Here is an 18,357-nt window from a genome sequence, read left to right as displayed (position 1 = left end):
AAAGCAAGCGGTGTGAGTATTGCAGGCGGGATAAAACACTTGGAAAAAATAAATTGAATTGACAAGTTTCTTACCTCAGCCAGAATGGGATAGAATGCGTTCCAAATTGAACGCCTCTATCCCAGGGATATTGTCTTTATCCCTCTTCCGGACGACGTCAAGCATGGCCTTGGCATGCTTCTAGACGTCTGGCCAGCGGGGAGATTGATCTGCACCACAATCAAGCATGAGTGCGAAACTAAGGCAGCACCTATTTGTTGCCGACCGTCTGAAGATGACGTCTGTTGAGAGTGGGATTTCACCCGCAAAGGCCACCCCAGCTCAAGCGGGAATTCAAAAGGGTTCTTACCTTCAGAGCCAGCCAAGCGGGAACCGCTCGCAGGCATGGGAACCCCCCGGTCGCTGTTACGGGGTTAACGAGGTCGAGGCCTAGGCTGCCGCCTACCCTCTCGATTCGCCCCGCTATCCGTAATTGTTGATTCCCGGCTGAGGCGCCAGGAGTTGAGGCGGAGGCGGATTTCTTCGATTTGTTGAGAACGGAGGGGGTCTCCTCCCTATCCCATTTGAGTTGCTTCTCAAACGTCTTTCCAACCTCTCCCCCTGCAAAAAATAACCAAGTTAAGGTCGTCATCCGGGAAAAATAGTCCTTAAGACCAAATTAAGAAAGGGTCAGGAGTTTATTACCTTGGCCTTGACCTCAGCCGCAGCTTTTTCTACAAGCTGTTTGCGGATGAGTGCAGAGGATCGCTGGGGAGTCTTCTCTGTTGGCAACATGTTTAAAGCTTCTTCTGCAAAAAAGAAAGAAATCGATTAGTATCATAAATCAAATCTGGTACAAAAGCACTACAGACAGATATAAACTCAGGCGCATACGTTTGGTAAACATGTGCCCTATCCCGCAGGCGGCTAGGAAGCACTCATCCCTGAACCGGGCGCTTTTGGGGATCCAGTTCTTGGGAACTTGTATTGTTTCCCTGGTTGACAAGGTCGCGTCTGTGAGGCCGAAAAAGTCCGCCTTAATTATCTTGTCAAAATCCTCCTCAGGGATCCGGGGAAGAGCGCACTTCCGGCCCATCAGGTCGGGTTTCTTATTATATTGCGGAATTCATAATTCTCCCGCCTGTTGGGAGCCGACATCAGGTAGAACCTGTGCTTCCAGGCGTCAAATTTGGAGACCTTGTCCAAGGTCATCATGTATTGAGGATGCGTGGTTAGAGTGTACCACGCCCTCCAGCCGCTGGGCTTCGGCTGAGATAGTGCATACTAGCAAAAGCTTCCCAGCCGGGGTTGAGCTCCTAAAATTTGCAGGCGGCAACGTACCCCAAAATATTTGTCCAAGAGTTGGGGGTAAGTTGCCAGACCCCGAGGCCGGAGCCTCTCAATTCCTTCACCGCCTGGTGAAGGGGAAAACGGAGACCAGCCTTGAACGCCGCCTCATAATAGCCAAAGTAGCTATTGGCGTTATCTTGATCATCCTCCCAGGCGATGGTGTCACTCTCAGGCGGCACCCTTATTCTATACCCGTCTCCTAACGGGTGCATTTGTGTGAAATTTTTTAAATTCTCCTCCATTTGGTGCCGGTCTTTAGCGGAGACGTGGATGTTGAAGGGGTCGTCCTTCTCTTTCCATTTCTTCCTCTCCTCCTCCTCGCTGTCCTCAAGCGGGGGCAGGTCATCGCTGCTTTCAGAGGTGGAGGCGGAGCCGCCGCTCTCCGTCTCCTCCTCATCCTGGGCCAAAGGAGCTGAGACGGCCTCATCGCCGCCTTGGTCGCATTCTTCCAAGAAGGAATATGCGGGAGTCGAAGGGGTGCGCGGAGGGGATCTCTCCAGATCCGTTTGGTCTCCCTGACCAGACGTTTCTCCCTCAGGCGTTTGGCCGCCTGAGCCTTCGCTTCAGTAATTTTGATCAGTTGTCGTCTGCATTGTCCGAGCCATTGTGTCCTGCACAGACACATAACTGGTCGGAATCCAAGGGAAAGGGTGGTCCCAACACCCGAGACGGCACTCCCAGTCCTAGACTCAGCCGTCCCTGGTGACCGGCTGGACCCTAACCTAGGTTGTGCCGTGTGTGTTGGTGATGCATCCATTTATTGCAAGAAATATGTACAAGCGGTGAAAAAAGAAAAAGAGCTGAGAAAGGCAGAGACGGTACCTTTTGATGTAATATCTGGAACTAGGCGGGTCCGGCTGGGTCGATGGAAAACGAGCTTTCTTGCTTGCGCCTAACTTAAACGGATGACTTCTGCTCTCAAAGTTTTCTCTCTAGAAATTTTTTGTAAACGTACAAAATTATGAGGGTAAAACGGCTATATATAGAGGGTAAATACGGGGCATTTCCGTAATTTACTCGGAAGGTGAACGGTTACTTCTTTATGGTAAAGTTACCAACAACCGGAGCGTGACACATGTCACAGATGCCACGTGGCGTGCCACGTCACATATGTGAGGGGCAAATTTTTAGGGTAATTTTACCCCGCCACGTGGTCCAATCAGAAGATGACACGTGTCAGCCCAGTGACAGGGTAAAGTCGTATCCCTATAAAAAAATAATTACCTAAATCTCTAACTAAAGTAGATAGGGAAGTAGGGTCGAAACTCCACAGGGAAACAGGTCTTTTTAATTTAATTAATTATTATAAATCTAAATTATTTAAGTAACCAATATTTATAATTGAGTAAGAAACTAAACTACAAAGAATAGGAATAGGGAGAAAACAATATATAAAAGGATCTAGGGCATAGGTTCACCAATAAATAATACTCCAGGGTAAAACATAGTAATCAATCATTGACATTGCATAAATAACATGATTAACAGGCTCTCGCAATTTATTAATCAACATAGATCTAACAGGCTCTCGCAATTTACTAGATCTAAGTTCTTATTGAAAATAGCCTTTAATATCAAATTAACATCTGCTCGATTCATCAATTTAATATTGCTATACTTTTACAAGCCGCAATTGTAAAACATTAAAACAATCCAATAAGAAATTATCATGCAATACCAATAATCAATAATAGTTAATCATCAATGCATCAATTAACCAGATTGTAAAGGGCTTTCGCTACGTATTACAATCACACAATTAATTTACCGGTATTAAATCTCATCTCTCGAATCTCGACTTAACCGTTTATAAATTAACCTGCCTATTGAAACTAGACCTAAACATAATTCTCATCTCTCGAATCTTGAATCAATATTGTCAAACTCATGCATAAAAGATAGGCCTAATCTAGTCACAGAGCATTAAATCAATCAATAGGAAATTAATCCAGCATTGATAATTAACAACAATAAATTACCCTTCATATTATTTATTAGATCCCCATAAACCCTAGAAATTAAACTACTCACACATATTAAAAACTAAACTAATCAAAGCAATGAAATAAGACATGATTAAAGGAATAAATAAATAACTAAGATTAAAGGAAGAGAAATCGTTACCAAAAATAAATCTGGAATTAAGGAAAAATTAAGAACAAAGGTTTAGAGAAAGAAATCTAAGAGAATAATTAAGAGAGTAAAGAAAAGTGAAAAAGAGAAGAAGAAGATTCTAAAATCGTATTACGGAGGAGTATTTATACTCCGTACAAAATCCTAAACTAAAACAAATTAAAACGACGTTAATCGTCAACTAATAAATACACGCGCCCGATCGGGCGCGCCTTTTTTGTCTCTAATAGCAATCTCGCGCCCGGCCGGGCGCGTTACCGGGCGCCAGCCTTTGCTTCTCCCGCCCGGCCAGGCGCGCCTCCGGGCGCCAACCTCTTTGGCCGGGCGGCTCATTTGGGCCACTATTTGGACTTCGATTGGGCTCCAATTCTTCGGGCCAATCTGGGTTTCCTCTTTGGTCTTGAATACTCGGTCCAAATGCCCCGGTATCACCTATACCGAGCCCTTAATCACCGGTTCGATGGCTCTAACCGGCCCTGGGCTATAAACTCTGGTCGTGCTTCTCCAATGTTCGTGATTGCTCCAAAATATCTCGGGAAAATACTCCAAAAGCAAAAATCCCTGCAAAAGTCAACCAAATCTACGAAAACACTAGAAAACACCAATTAGTAATAAAAGTGGCTCTAAAGAGCCAAAAACACTACTAATTATGACCAAGGGACGGGGGTAAAATATTATATAAAATAGACACATCAAACTCCCCCAAGCCAAACCTTTGCTTGTCCCTAAGCAAAGATCTCATCAATGAAACAATAAATATACTTCACCCTAAAGTAAAAATCAAGCACAAACGATCCAGGTAAATCAAATAAACATGCTTCAAAGTCAACCAATCAAATCCATCTAATTACCAATCTTCCCTAACAATTGTCAAATAGAGCAAACCACAAGAGCATATAGAATTCAAGACTAGTGCTCACACACTCGACTCTCATTTTTTGTGGCGAGTAAAAGATGTACTCGATCGCTCTCCATCCAACCCCTTTATGTGAACAATGCCCTCCCAACTCACACTCTCGTGTGTATAAAAACAATATACGCTCAATCTTACTAGTCGACTCGAAATATGCCAAATCATAACTTGCATTGATAAACAACACTTTCACATTCATACAATTCTATGCACAAAAGTCGGAAGGTCTTTAAAGCTTGTAATGTAAGGCTAGGGTAAAGGGTAGGATAAATTTGGGAATAAGTGAGAGAAAAGTTATGCTTAAAGGAGCCATATCCTAATAAAACCATGATCAAAATAAATAATGATCATACATCTCCTACATAACCAACTCTAACATCAACCAAATATACTCCAATCATAATAAACAATCCCAACACTTACAATTTCACTCATAAAAATATAATAATGAAGAAATAGAGTGAATAAACAAACTTTATTTCCCAAACTTGAATTTTTTCATTGAGGCTCTATTTTTTTCTTTGATCAACCTCCAACTAGAACATTTGAACATTTTTTTCTATTGAAGTTCACTTATTTTTTTTCACATTTTTTTTTTTGAACTTCTCTTTTTTTTCATAATATCATGCTTTATTTTTTCAAGAAAATATAACTCTCAAACTCATCAAAATAAACATGAATAACAACAAAACAACTTCTCAAATCCACCCAAATTGTGCAAATAATAAGCACACTACAAACTCCCTCACCTCACTCACTAATAGCTCCCCCAAGCCAAGCTTGGGACTAGTAACCAATGGGGCAAAATAGGCTTGTAATGTGGCTAATAAACAACAAAAAAGTCAAGGCAACAACATGGGTAGCAAGAAGGGAACAAATGTATCTACAATCATCTGGAGGCTACCTAAAAGAACAAATGCCTTCGTCCTCCTCAATGTGTATTATAATGAATCATATAAACATTACTTATAGTTGCAAACCAATACTCAAATTCATTGACATACCAGGAATTATGGAACTATCACACATTCCTTACCAAATCAACTAGTCAAGCACTATATTCACAAGTAGTTGGACAAAATTGACGCAATTAAGGTTTCAAGACAATCAAACATCAAATCATGATCAACTAATCCACAATATTTATCATCAAATACCAGGAATCAAAAACAATTTTCTCAAGTAAGGGGCAAGGGAAGCATAATTTATAATTCATTGGAACGTATTTTTGAATTTTTTTATTTTTCAAATTTTTTTGTATTTTTATATATAAGAAAGCAATAAAAACTACACTAGGAAAGCAAGAAATCTAACCTAAGAAAACACACCAAAAATAAAAAAAGAAAAAAGAAAAATACCAAACCAAAATCTCCCCCAAGCCAGAATCAGACAATGTCCTCATTGGCTCGAAACTAGCCCAGCATAGCTAGTCCTCATCATCCTCGTCCATCGAGCCGAAACCCGCACCTCCACTGCCACCTGCACCACAAGAGCTACCACCAAAATAATCAGCGTGAAAAGTCCCCCCGCCGGTCCCCGAAAGGAATGTCCTGCCGTACCCGAAGAAAGAAGAATAGTCAGTGTAAATACCACGGGCAGTGGGATCCCTATCGTATCCCTGGGTGGTGGGGCTGAAACCAGTCAGGGTGAATAGCGTCGTCGGGAATGTTGCCCCGACGAGCATAATCATCGTACATAGGGTAGAGAGCTCTACCCTGGTTCCTCTCTAGACACCCTAACCTCTGGTCTAAGGAGCCTACCATCCTCCTAAGGTCAGTATGCGAATGCTCGATACGGCTAGGGCCTGACCTATACTATGAAGATCCCAAACTGGGTCAGAGTCAACATGAGGGACGAAATGGGACATACGAGGTGGAGAGAAAGCCACCTCGGCTGAGGCTGGGGTGGTGGAACTGGTGGTGCCTGCCCCTAGCGTTGGCAACTAAAGCATCATAAGTGTAAGAAAGTTTCCCTGGGGAAAGGCGGTCAAGTCTGGACTGGGTAGGGGAAAAATGGGCAAAGGTTGCTCGTTCCCAGTCCGGATACACCAAAAGGGTGTCTGCTCGCTATCCGGTCTAACCCACCCACATCCTCAAAATACCTAGCAGTCATGTAGGTATCCGGTCCGCAGTTGGTCAGCTGGTGGGGTCCGTCTACTACAAAACTGGCCTTTTTCACCGCTATTCGAGTGATAAAGGCCACCTAAACGGATAGGAGACTTGGAAGTGGTGCTGGCTGTGGCATGCCTACTCAAATGGTGAACTATAAACCTGCCTATGTTCAATTTCCCGAACCCGTATACATAGTGTCCTATGACAGCTAGTTCGTTAGTTTGAGCGTTATGAGGCTCGGCCCTACCTAAAAAAAACACAAACCCGCAAATCTTTGCCAGATTTTTGGGACAGGGTGGTGAATAGGTTTGGTACTAGCATGTTGGGGGTCGGGGGCAGGTTAAACCAGTCAAAGCATAATATAAGTCACCCATTTTATAGTCTGCATGCCACTGGTGAGATAATTCAGAATTTAATTCAAAATTTTTACAAAATTCAACAAAAGTTAAACTGATATTTCTATTATTTGACCTGAAAAATAAATTAGGCCCATTCCTACTACTAACAACATGAAAAGTGGACAGGAATTCACATGTAAGTTCTCGGTATGTAGGATAATACATGTCAACAAATTTTCTCATGCTAATATCATTCAAAAATCGTTTAACAAAATCGTACAAACCAAATGATTCTAAGGTAGGGCGGTGTAACCACCGAGAAGGAATTACCTCACGACCGACCAAATGCTCCAATCGTTCCTTTTGTTCTCGGCTCACGATCCGGATCGTCGGCCAATACGGGAGCTGCAAGTCTGGGTCGTACTCCTCCCTCGAACTGGAGCTCCTACCAAAAATGGACCTAGCCCTCTTTGATGCCATGTTCAAGAAATGGGTTTAAAATTTTGTGAATTAAAAACTGAAAATTTTTTGTATGAAAGTGAAGAGGGTGAAGAGAGGATCACAAATATGTAAAGAGTTTTGAATTTGGATAAGAAATGAAGGAGAAATCTTAGAGAGAAGTTAGAGAAAAATTTGAGTTTTAGAGAGAGAGAGTAATGGGGGAAAGAAGAAATGGAGAAAGAAAGTAGAAAAGGGGAATAAAAAGACACGGAACCTACTTGCGCCCGGTCGGGCGGTCTGTGCTATTTTGTGAGTTCGTTCTCGCGCTCGGTCGGGCGATCTGATACGCACTTATTCGTAAACCTCTCGCGCCCGGTCAGGCGATCAAATGACTTTAATTCTTCTTGCTCTCGCGCCCGGTGGGCGCCAGTCGCCCAATCGGGCGATTTTTTAGTCCAAAATTTTCGCCCTTCTCGCGCCCGGTCGGGCGAGGCTTGCCCGATCGGGCGGACAAATTAGTCCGTATACGACGAATTTTGCGCCCGGTCGGGCGAAATTACTTTATTTTTGAACCTTGCTCTCGCGCCCGGTCGGCGAGCTTCGCCCGATCGGGCCGAGGCTAAATTGTCCAATCGATATTTTCTTCTTTTCTCCAAAATTTGGCTAACTCTTTCCTTCAAACCTTTACAAACACTCATAAAACTCATTAAATTCCCTCAACTCTCCTCTCATAAGAAAAAGAAAAGAAAAACTAGTCTAAAAAAGCATTAAAAATACGGGTTGCCTCCCGCAAAGCGCTGGTTTATCAAGGTCCCGCACGACCTTCTTACCAAGTACAATTTCGAGGACCCTTGGCGTAACGCTTGATCGGGTGGTTTCACACCCGGTCTAGCGATGTTTAAGCTGCGATGCGGCTTCCTGACATAACATGTGGGACGCCAAGTCGCCTTATCTGGTGGATCCTCCTTGGCTTGGACTGGGGGATCTTCAATGCTACGCACTAAAAACCCTTCTTCGATCGAATGTTGCTTCAAATTGTCATTGCGTTCAACACTTGCAACTCGATCTGGTGGAACACTTACCGTAGGCTCGATTGGCACAACTTAATCGATCGGTTCCACTTGTTCATCCTCGAAACCAAGACCAACATTGTGGAGTGCTCTTTCTATTGCATCGACTTCCTTCTGCCATTGGTCTATCTCACCTGAAAGTGATGCAACACAAGATACCGCCTCCAAGGGATCTTTTTCAAGAGCTTTGGGGCTTGTTAGAATAATTTACAACCACATTAACATTTAAACATTTCTCCTCGGTCATGGAGCTTTTAGGGGCATTATTCAGATTAAAAACAACTTTATCATCCCCTACTGATAGTGTTAACTTACCACTTTGTACATCTATGATTGCTCCTGCAGTGTTAAGGAATGGTCTACCCAAAATAATTGGGGTTTGCATATCCTCAGCAATATCAAGAACAACAAAATCTACAGGTATGTAAAATTTACCTACTCTAACGGGGACATCCTCTAAAACACCTAAGGGTATTTGAAAGAACGGTCGGCCATTTGTAGAGTTATATTGGTAGCTTTTAATCTACCCATATTCAACTTAGAACACACAGATAATGGCATGACGCTAACACTAGCACCCAAATCACATAATGCATTATCAATCAAGAGATTGCCAATATGACAAGGGATAGAAAAACTACCCGGGTCTTTTAATTTAGGTGGAGACTTATTTTGAAGTACGGCACTACACTCTGTAGTGAAAGCTACTGTCTCTACCTCACTAATAGATCTTTTTCTCGTCAAAATTTCTTTCATAAATTTTGCATATGAGGGGATTTGTGTGATCAATTCAGTAAAGGGAACTGTTACCTTCAAATCTTTAACCACCTCCAGGAACTTACCAAACTGCTTATCCAAATTTATCTTCTATTGACGATTGGGGAAAGGAAGTTTGATGATTGGCTTTGGAGCATTATTATTCTTGTTTGGAGTAGCCACCTTCTCTGGAGTTGTACCCTGCAATGTAGAATTAGATATGTTAGTATTATCCTTTAGCTCTGCAGGGCTATCAACTACATTGTTTGGTTTAATGGAATCAAGATTAGCAGTATTTAATAAAACAGGTTCATCAACTCTGGGAAAAGAGAGCCCTTCATAGTTTGAACCACTCCTTAGAGTAATTGCAAATGCTTGATCTGTAGGCCTAGTGGGCTGTGCCAGCAAGGCTCCCTGTTGGCGGGCTTGTAGAGTAGCAAAGAGTTGCGCAATTTGATTATCTACAATTTTATTATGCGCTAGAATTTGATCAATTGTCGCATCTCTGCTCTCCATGTGCTATTGCATATTGACCAAAATTGCTCTAATTTCCGCCAGAGAAGGGTCGGAAGATGAGGAGGGTTGTTGTGGTTGGTTCTTCTGGCTAGCATTGGGATGATAATATTTCTGCTGCTGTTGCTGTGGCGCCTGTGGTTCTTGTGGTGGTGGATTTTGAACATTAGTGCTCCGGTAGGAAAGGTATGGATGATTCCGATACCCAGGATTGTAAGTGTTGGAGTATGGGTTATTCTGCCTATAAGCTTGGAAGGTATTAACTTGCTCCACGCAACTCCTGCAATCCTGCTCCCAATGACCTACAATACCACAATTTTCACAAAAAGCCTCATTAGAATTATTATTAATCGCAGAAACATTAGCAACATTAGCAGTGCTCAGATTATCTAATTTTTGGCAAATAGAGGTCAGTTGAGCTTGCAAAAAGGATACAGAGTCGACACTATGTTTCCCCTTGTTAGCAAATCCTCTGGGATTCCCATATTGGGAATTGTTTATCGCCATGTCTTCAATAACCTGACCTGCATCATCAACATTAAGATTCATAAATCTCCCACTAGCTGCAGAGTCTAAAATTATTCTAGAAGAATTTCCAATGCCGTTATAAAAGGCTTGGATTAACTGCCATTGTGCTAAATTATGGTGAGGGCATTCTCTTTGTAGGTCCTTGAACCTCTCCCAAGCCTCATATAAAGACTCATCGGCTTCTTGGGCAAAGTTCTGAATCGCACTCCGTAGTACTGCTGTTCTCTCTGCAGGATAATACTTGTTATAGAAATTCAAAACAAGAGTTTCCCATTCAGTTATACCAAGTGTAGTTCTATTTAAGCCATTAAACCACAATTTAGCTTTTCCAGTTAAAGAGAAGGGAAAGAGAATCTCCCTGATTTGGTCTTGAGTGACCCCGGCTTGCCTGATGGTGTTGCAATATTGACAATAGTCGGCAATGTGAAGATTCGGGTCTTCACCCTTGGCTCCACTGAATTGCTTCCTCTCTATCATCGTTATAAATTGAGGTTTAATTTCAAATTGAACCCCATCAAGAGCCGGAGTAGGGGTGAGATGTGGAAAATCCGTAAGCTTTGGTTGTGAATAATCACTAAGCTTCTTTGGAGCCGTCATCTCTGATTCTGCGTCTGATGATGCCTCTAAATCGCTGGAATCAGTTGGAGGGTCGCGGTGATTATTGTTATTCCAGGATTTGCTTGTAGAAATTTTTCTGTCTATGAAAGGAACGTTCGATCTCAGGATCGAATGGGATGTAACCTGATCTGGAACACCTGGGCATAAACAAAAAAAGAAGCAAATGTGATATTTGTCTCATAGAACTAACGCACTCTAAGACAAAAGATAGATAATCTAGACTACAAAAACAATCAGAAAAAAAAATAAAATCGTTTCCTCGGCAACGGCGCCAAATTTTGACAGGGTAAAGTCGTATCCCCTAATCAAAAATAATTACCTAAATCTCTAACTAAAGTAGATAGGGAAGTAGGGTCGAACTCCACAGGGAAACAGGTCTTTTTAATTCTAATTAATTATTATAATCTAAATTATTTAAGTAACCAATATTTATAATTGAGTAAGAAACTAAACTACAAAGAATAGGAATAGGGAGAAAACAATATATAAAAGGATCTAGGGCATAGGTTCACCAATAAATAATACTCCAGGGTAAAACATAGTAATCAATCATTGACATTGCATAAATAACATGATTAACAGGCTCTCGCAATTTATTAATCAACATAGATCTAACAGGCTCTCGCAATTTACTAGATCTAAGTTCTTATTGAAAATAGCCTTTAATATGAAATTAACATCTGCTCGATTCATCAATTTAATATTGCTATACTTTTACAAGCCGCAATTGTAAAACATTAAAACAATCCAATAAGAAATTATCATGCAATACCAATAATCAATAATAGTTAATCATCAATGCATCAATTAACCAGATTGTAAAGGGCTTTCGCTACTTATTACAATCACACAATTAATTTACCGGTATTAAATCTCATCTCTCGATTCTCGACTTAACCGTTTATAAATTAACCTGCCTATTGAAACTAGACCTAAACATCAATTCTCATCTCTCGAATCTTGAATCAATATTGTCAAACTCATGCATAAAATACAGGCCTAATCTAGTCACAGAGCATTAAATCAATCAATAGGAAATTAATCCAGCATTGATAATTAACAACAAAAAATTACCCTTTCATATTATTTATTAGATCCCCATAAACCCTAGAAATTAAACTACTCACACATATTAAAAACTAAACTAATCAAAGCAATGAAATAAGACATGATTAAAGGAATAAAATAAATAACTAAGATTAAAGGAAGAGAAATCGTTACCAAAAATAAATATGGAATTAAAGGAAAAATTAAGAACAAAGGTTTAAGAGAAAAGAAATCTAAGAGAATAATTAAGAGAGTAAAGAAAAGTGAAAAAGAGAAGAAGAAGATTCTAAAATCGTATTACGGAGGAGTATTTATACTCCGTACAAAATCCTAAACTAAAACAAATTAAAACGACGTTAATCGTCAACTAATAAATACACGCGCCCGATCGGGCGAGGCACCGCCTGATCGGGCACGCCTTTTTGTGTCTCTAATAGCAATCTCGCGCCCGCCGGGCGCGTTAGCGGGCGCCAGCCTTTGCTTCTCCCGCCCGGCCGGGCGCGCCTCCAGGCGCCAGCCTCTTTGGCCGGGCGGCTCATTTGGGCCACTATTTGGACTTCGATTGGGCTCCAATTCTTCGGGCCAATCTGGGTTTCCTCTTTGGGTCTTGAATACTCGGTCCAAATGCCCCGGTATCACCTATACCGAGCCCTTAATCACCGGTTCGATGGCTCTAACCCGTCCTGGGCTATAAACTCTGGTCGTGCTTCTCCAATGTTCGTGATTGCTCCAAAATATCTCGGGAAAATACTCCAAAAGCAAAAATCCCTGCAAAAGTCAACCAAATCTACGAAAACACTAGAATACACCAATTAGTAATAAAAGTGGCTCTAAAGAGCCAAAAACACTACTAATTATGACCAAGGGATGGGGGTAAAATATTATATAAAATAGACACATCACCCAAGATGGGCCAAGGTGGACCTATTCCTGCTTGACACGTGTCACTCCAGAAACTTGGGGGAAATGACGGCCTTCAGGCCCAAATCCCGGGAAAGCCGCAAAGCGGCGCAGCCCACCAATGATTAGGGTTCAGTGACCTAATCAGGGGAACAAATCCCAAAGACCCTATAAATAGGGAGATGTCCCTCTTTTTGAGGGTACGTTTTACCATTTATTACACTTGCATTCTCTCACATCAGAGAAAAACCTGAGCTTGGAATCCGAGCAGATACCCACCTAAATTTCCGTCCTCTTTATTCCTTTTCAAGTTACTAACTTGACCGTCGGAGGCGGAGCTCCAAACACCCAGAGACTCCGTTATTTTGCAGGTACAGCTCAGCCGGATCAGACTTCGTGTTGTAACTCTCCCAAGGGACAAAAACACCCAAAACAAAAACCGTCATACTAAACTAAAAAAAAATGTTCACAATTGCATCAAATTTGGGTGACTCAATTTCTCCTGTATCAAGTATCAATTACTTTTTTGACGAGAGAAAAAGGATTTCATCAATGAAATATAGCGAAATGGCACTTACAAACAATTCCTAGAAAATCTAAAATTCCAACACAAGTACAAATCACTATAGAACTAGTTACATCGCAGAGTCGATCAACGATCGCCTTAATAAAAAACTTTATCTGAAGCAATACAATCTGTGAGTTAGCACTAATTCGGCTTGAGATCCACGGATGAGTATTTGTTTGGGTGAAAAAAACACATATGATCTTCTAGATACTTTCGGAGACTATGAAACCTTAAATTTTCAAACTTTAGCACACGAACAAACAAAGAAAATATTCCTAATTGAATAAACACCATCATAAAGATGGGATCCATTTATTGAAAGCAATTAAAAAGTTTTTTGTAGGGCTCACCACCAGTAAAAACACCGGTGGAAGCTCCTACAAAAATTTACAATTGAGATCAGAAGAAAAGAGATGAAAGAGAATGAGAGAAAAGGAAAAGAGTGAAGGAAAATCATCAAAAAAAAAAAAAGAAGGAATAATCTAGCAATGGAGGCTAGGAAAACCCTCCCTAGAGGGAACAAAAAAAACTCTCCCAAAGAGAAAACCTAAGTATCAATTTACATATAAGGTAAATTTATATCTGTATATATCCGGAAAAAAACAATGCAAGTCTAAAATCATTTCAATTTCTTTTTTTAATGAAACGCTTAATGATGATGGTTCTTCCAAAAAAAAAATGGTTAATGATGATTATTTTTATTCAAGTTTCCATCTACATGGAATTTATGTTCTTTGTTTATTTTATTTGTTTTCCACTCCCTTTTGGTGTGTTCAGTGGCGGATTCAGGATTTAAATAATAGGTTGTCCCATCCCATCATCGTCCACCGACCGCATAAAATATCAAAAAATAGTCAAAGCTTGAATGATGGACAAAAAAAAAAATACATAAAAAGTTCATTTCATAAAGTAATTCAAATTCATATTACAACTAAAAAAAGTACTAATTTTATTACAATTGCTCTCGACGAGTTTTCATATTTTGATAACGATGTATAATATCATCCATGCTAACATTGTAAAACAAATCTCTTTCTAGATAAGTAATCAAACAATCATTCAACATTTGATCTCCCATGCTATTACGCAATTTATCTTTAACTTGCGTCATTCCAGAAAATACTCTTTCTACACTTGCCGTTGCAACGGGAAGAATCAACACTAACTTCAAAAGTAAGTAGACTCGGTCATGAGTTTCAAACTTTCCCGTCTCAACAAGTTTCGTAGAAAGTTCACTTAGACTTTTCAAATTCCAAAATCTCTCATCATTTCGAACATCAACAATGAAATTTTCAAGTGAATGTTCAAAAAATAATAACTCAGAGCTTGAAAATTCACCGGGATAAAATTTAGCAAGTTGAACTAACTTTCTTTTGTCAAAAGAATGAAACCGATTTGCAGGATTAAAGCAAGACATACACACAAGTAATTCCTTACTTACCTCGGGAAATCGATTTTCAAGTTCTTGTAATTGAAGATCAATGACACTTAGAAAAACTTCAACTCTAAAATGATGAAGATTAGTCACATGTGGACCTTTACCTCTATACATTCTTCTCCCAGGAACCACATATCGCCCCTCCATGTTTGGAACCTCAATGTCATATTTAGCCATAAAAGAAGTGACTTTTTCCATATGTGAATCCCATCCTTCATCTCTCAACTTTTGCAAACTAGTCTTGGTTACATCAACCATGACCATTGCATTTACAATATCTTGATCATGTTTTTGCAATGCCACATTCAACGCATTTGTAATGCCAAATATATCAACCATCAAGTGTGCCACAAACACAAAATCAAATGACATCAACAAGTGTGTAATAGATTGTGCTTTATTCGAATCAAGTGTATCAGATACTTCTGCAATGGAATCAAGTGACAAAAGTATTGAAGGATATAAATCAAGCACATTCAAAATGGTTTTAAAGTGAGATCCCCAACGAGTATCACAAGGTCTACATAAGCCACGTTCTTGATTTAAACCAGTTCCCGATTCAATTTCACCCAAAGATAATGCTTCTACAACCCCTTGACGTTGTTTTTCTCGAAGAAATTCTTTCCTCTTAGGTGAACCTCCCACAAAGTTCAAGAGAGGTGCAAGTACGTCAACAAAAAGCCAACCACAATCTGAGTTTTTCTTAGCAAGTGCAACTTGTGTCAATTGAAGTTGATGAGCAAAGCAATGAACAAAGTATGCTTGAGAACATTCATTCAATATTAGAGTTTTAAGGCCATTGATTGAACCTTGCATATTACTTGCCCCATCATAACCTTGACCTCGAACTTGAGAGAAAGTTAAAGAGTGTTCCATGAGTAATGACTCAATAGCAGCTTTGAGAGTCAAAGAACTAGTATCAGGAACATGCACAATACCAAGAAAACGCTCACACACTTCCCCCTTTTTATTAACAAATCTCAAACAAAGTGCCATTTGTTCCTTATCGGAAACATCGGCAGATTCATCAGCAAGAATAGCAAAAAATCCACCATCAAGTTCTTCTAATATTGCTTTAGTTGTTTCTTTAGCACAAGCATTGATTATATCTTTTTGGACACTTGGAGAAGTAAGTTGACAATTACCAGGGGCCATTTTAAAAACAACTTTGGAATACTCAGGATCATGGTTTGAAAGAAGAGTTAATAACGAAAGAAAGTTACCTCTAGATAATGAACTTTCCTTTTCATCATGACCACGAAAAGGCAACCCTTGGAACAATAGCCATCTAATGGTTTCGATTGAAGCTTCCAATCTCTTACGATAGGCACTCATGGTTTCCACTGTTTGTTTTGATAAAGCGGTGGCAATGCTACTCATTTGATTCATGAAAAAGTTCATAGCAATCACGGCATTATTGTGAGCACTCTTGTGTCCACCAACATGCTTTACAATTGTGTCTCTTCTATTCCAAGATCTGAAACCTCCATTAACAAAAGCATCCACTCCCGCTGTGTTACCATCCTTAAACAGATAGCAAATGAAACAAAAGGCAGCATCTTTCTCAACACTATACTCAAGCCATGTTGGCCAAGTATCAAACCATTTAACACAAAATCGGCGTTTTTTATTCGGCCCAAAAAGTGTTTGAGGAAACACATGATCTTTAGGTTGACATGGCTTTCTTTGAATGTATGTTCTCCGCACTAAATCCCTATCATCGGGATGAAAATCACACAACCTTCTTCTTTTTCCGGGGTCTTGTGGAAGATTAATAATATCAAGTGCACTTAATCTTCCTTCACCAATTTGAGCACTAGGATCCGAACCACCTTGGGGAAAAGATTGCCCATCTTCATATTGAGGGAAATTGTGAGATAGGGAAGAATGTTGTTCAGTAGCATGATGTAAAGGAGTACTTGGTTCACTTTCTTGAGAGGGTAAATCATTTTGTGGAGGAGGATCATTTTGTGGAGGAGGAGGATTTAGAGTAGGCACTTTTTTAGTAAAAAAACTTGAAATATCTTGAGTTATTTTTCTTTTCATTCTGAAATTGAAGTTAGGTTGAATTAGATAAATCATACAAGTAGGGTTCTCTCAAGGTTATTAAAACTAATAATATCATAAAAAAAAACGCCCATTAACCTCAATTTCAGTCCACCCTTCAACCCCAAATCTCCAAATTAGCAATCACCATTCTCAATAGCTAATAAATGTACTTAGGATTAGATTATACCTGCTGCATTAAGTGAACAAATTGCATACTATTAAGTAACTTTACAACCATGCATACTATACTTTACAATAAATTAGGCTAATACACATACCATTATCTAAACTGCAACTATATCTACAACCATGCATACTATACTCTACAATAAATATAGGCCACTATATATAGAAACTGAGATATAATATCACATTATAAAATAGCTATAGACTCCACAACAACTGTGCTCATGTGAACTTTTGTATACATCAAGTAAGCTAAAACTATATCGAACTAAAGATTCTTAATCATTGTAAAAGTGCAGTGGCAATAAGATTCAACTATTATAAATTCCCTCTAATACACTTGAATCTAGAACACAACTATTCTTATTAAAGATGACGATATTAGCAATAAAGATAGCCATGATATTAGTAAAATTTAGAGAACCAATTCAAGGCTGTAACGGTTTAGTTACTTGTCAAAATTTGTATTAAAATTGCTACTACTTTAACTCATATTTTAGGAATAACTCATGTGGTAATTTCTTATACCCCTAGAATTAAACTTAGTAAGAAAAAAAATAAGATTAAGGCAATGACCAGCATACATTCAAGCTCTAATCAAGTGACGATAATCAAGTGGTGACATTCAAGCTTTTATAAAGTCATACAAATAATCAAGCACTAATCAAATCAAGAAATTTCACCCAAAAAAAAAAAAAAAAAACTCATACACTGATATAGTGATATTACATACTGATAATTTTGATTTAAACATTTAAATTGATGATTTCATATAGAAATATAGAATCTAATCTCTATAATCTTATTGCAATGTAATTATATAAATTAAAAGTTTAAAACTAACCTCAAAAAAATCGAATTTGGGGAGCCACTGCACGAGCACGACGCTAACAAACTCACAGACGGATTGACGATTTGACGGACGCCTCACTCATACCTGACGGAGAAGCACGAAAAGGCTGCCGGGCTGCCGGCGAGGCGGCGATACGGTGAAACGGCGACGGGGCTTGGGTAATTGGGTGACTTTGAGACTTAGGGTTTCAATTTGGGGGAATTGGGGATTTGGTGATATTTTAAATCGTGAAATTGAGGTTGTAAAGCCCAAAAAAAAAAAAAAAAAAAAAGTTTGAGAGTAATGGGAGTCGAACCCGTATCTCATATGTGGTAGGATGGGGAACAAACCACCAGACTACAAGCTAAAACTCTTGATACTTAGTTTTTTTTTTTTTTTATAGAAAATAATAGGTTGTCCACGGACCCACTATGACTACACGTGGGTCCGCCACTGGGTGTGTTTGGTTATGATTTTTTTTCCCTCTTATTTTATTGAATATTTTTTTTTTTGAAACATATTGAATATTTACAAACAACGAGCTTTTACTAAAGTTTTAACTTCGACAATTGTTGCTTTTGATTGTG

At 39.6% G+C, this 18,357-nt stretch overlaps 1 protein-coding gene across 1 annotated transcript; it reads right to left on the bottom strand.

Moving 5' to 3' along the window:
* Nucleotides 1-684: 684 nt before the first annotated feature.
* On the bottom strand, nt 685-17,067 carry LOC110709150 (zinc finger MYM-type protein 1-like; the record flags this gene model as incomplete). Its single annotated transcript, XM_021887368.1, has 3 exons — nt 17,031-17,067; nt 14,256-16,700; nt 685-788 (listed from the first exon to the last, which is right to left on the bottom strand). Coding segments are annotated over exons 1-3 (2,586 nt in total), but the record flags the coding sequence as incomplete, so codon positions are not given.
* Between the last annotated feature and the right edge of the window lie 1,290 nt (nt 17,068-18,357).

Source organism: Chenopodium quinoa, unplaced genomic scaffold (genome assembly GCF_001683475.1).
Source record: "Chenopodium quinoa cultivar QQ74 unplaced genomic scaffold, ASM168347v1, whole genome shotgun sequence".
NCBI lineage: Eukaryota > Viridiplantae > Streptophyta > Magnoliopsida > Caryophyllales > Amaranthaceae > Chenopodium > Chenopodium quinoa.
The sequence above is the reverse complement of the archived record's forward strand: the minus strand, read 5'-3'. Positions and strand labels throughout refer to the sequence as shown.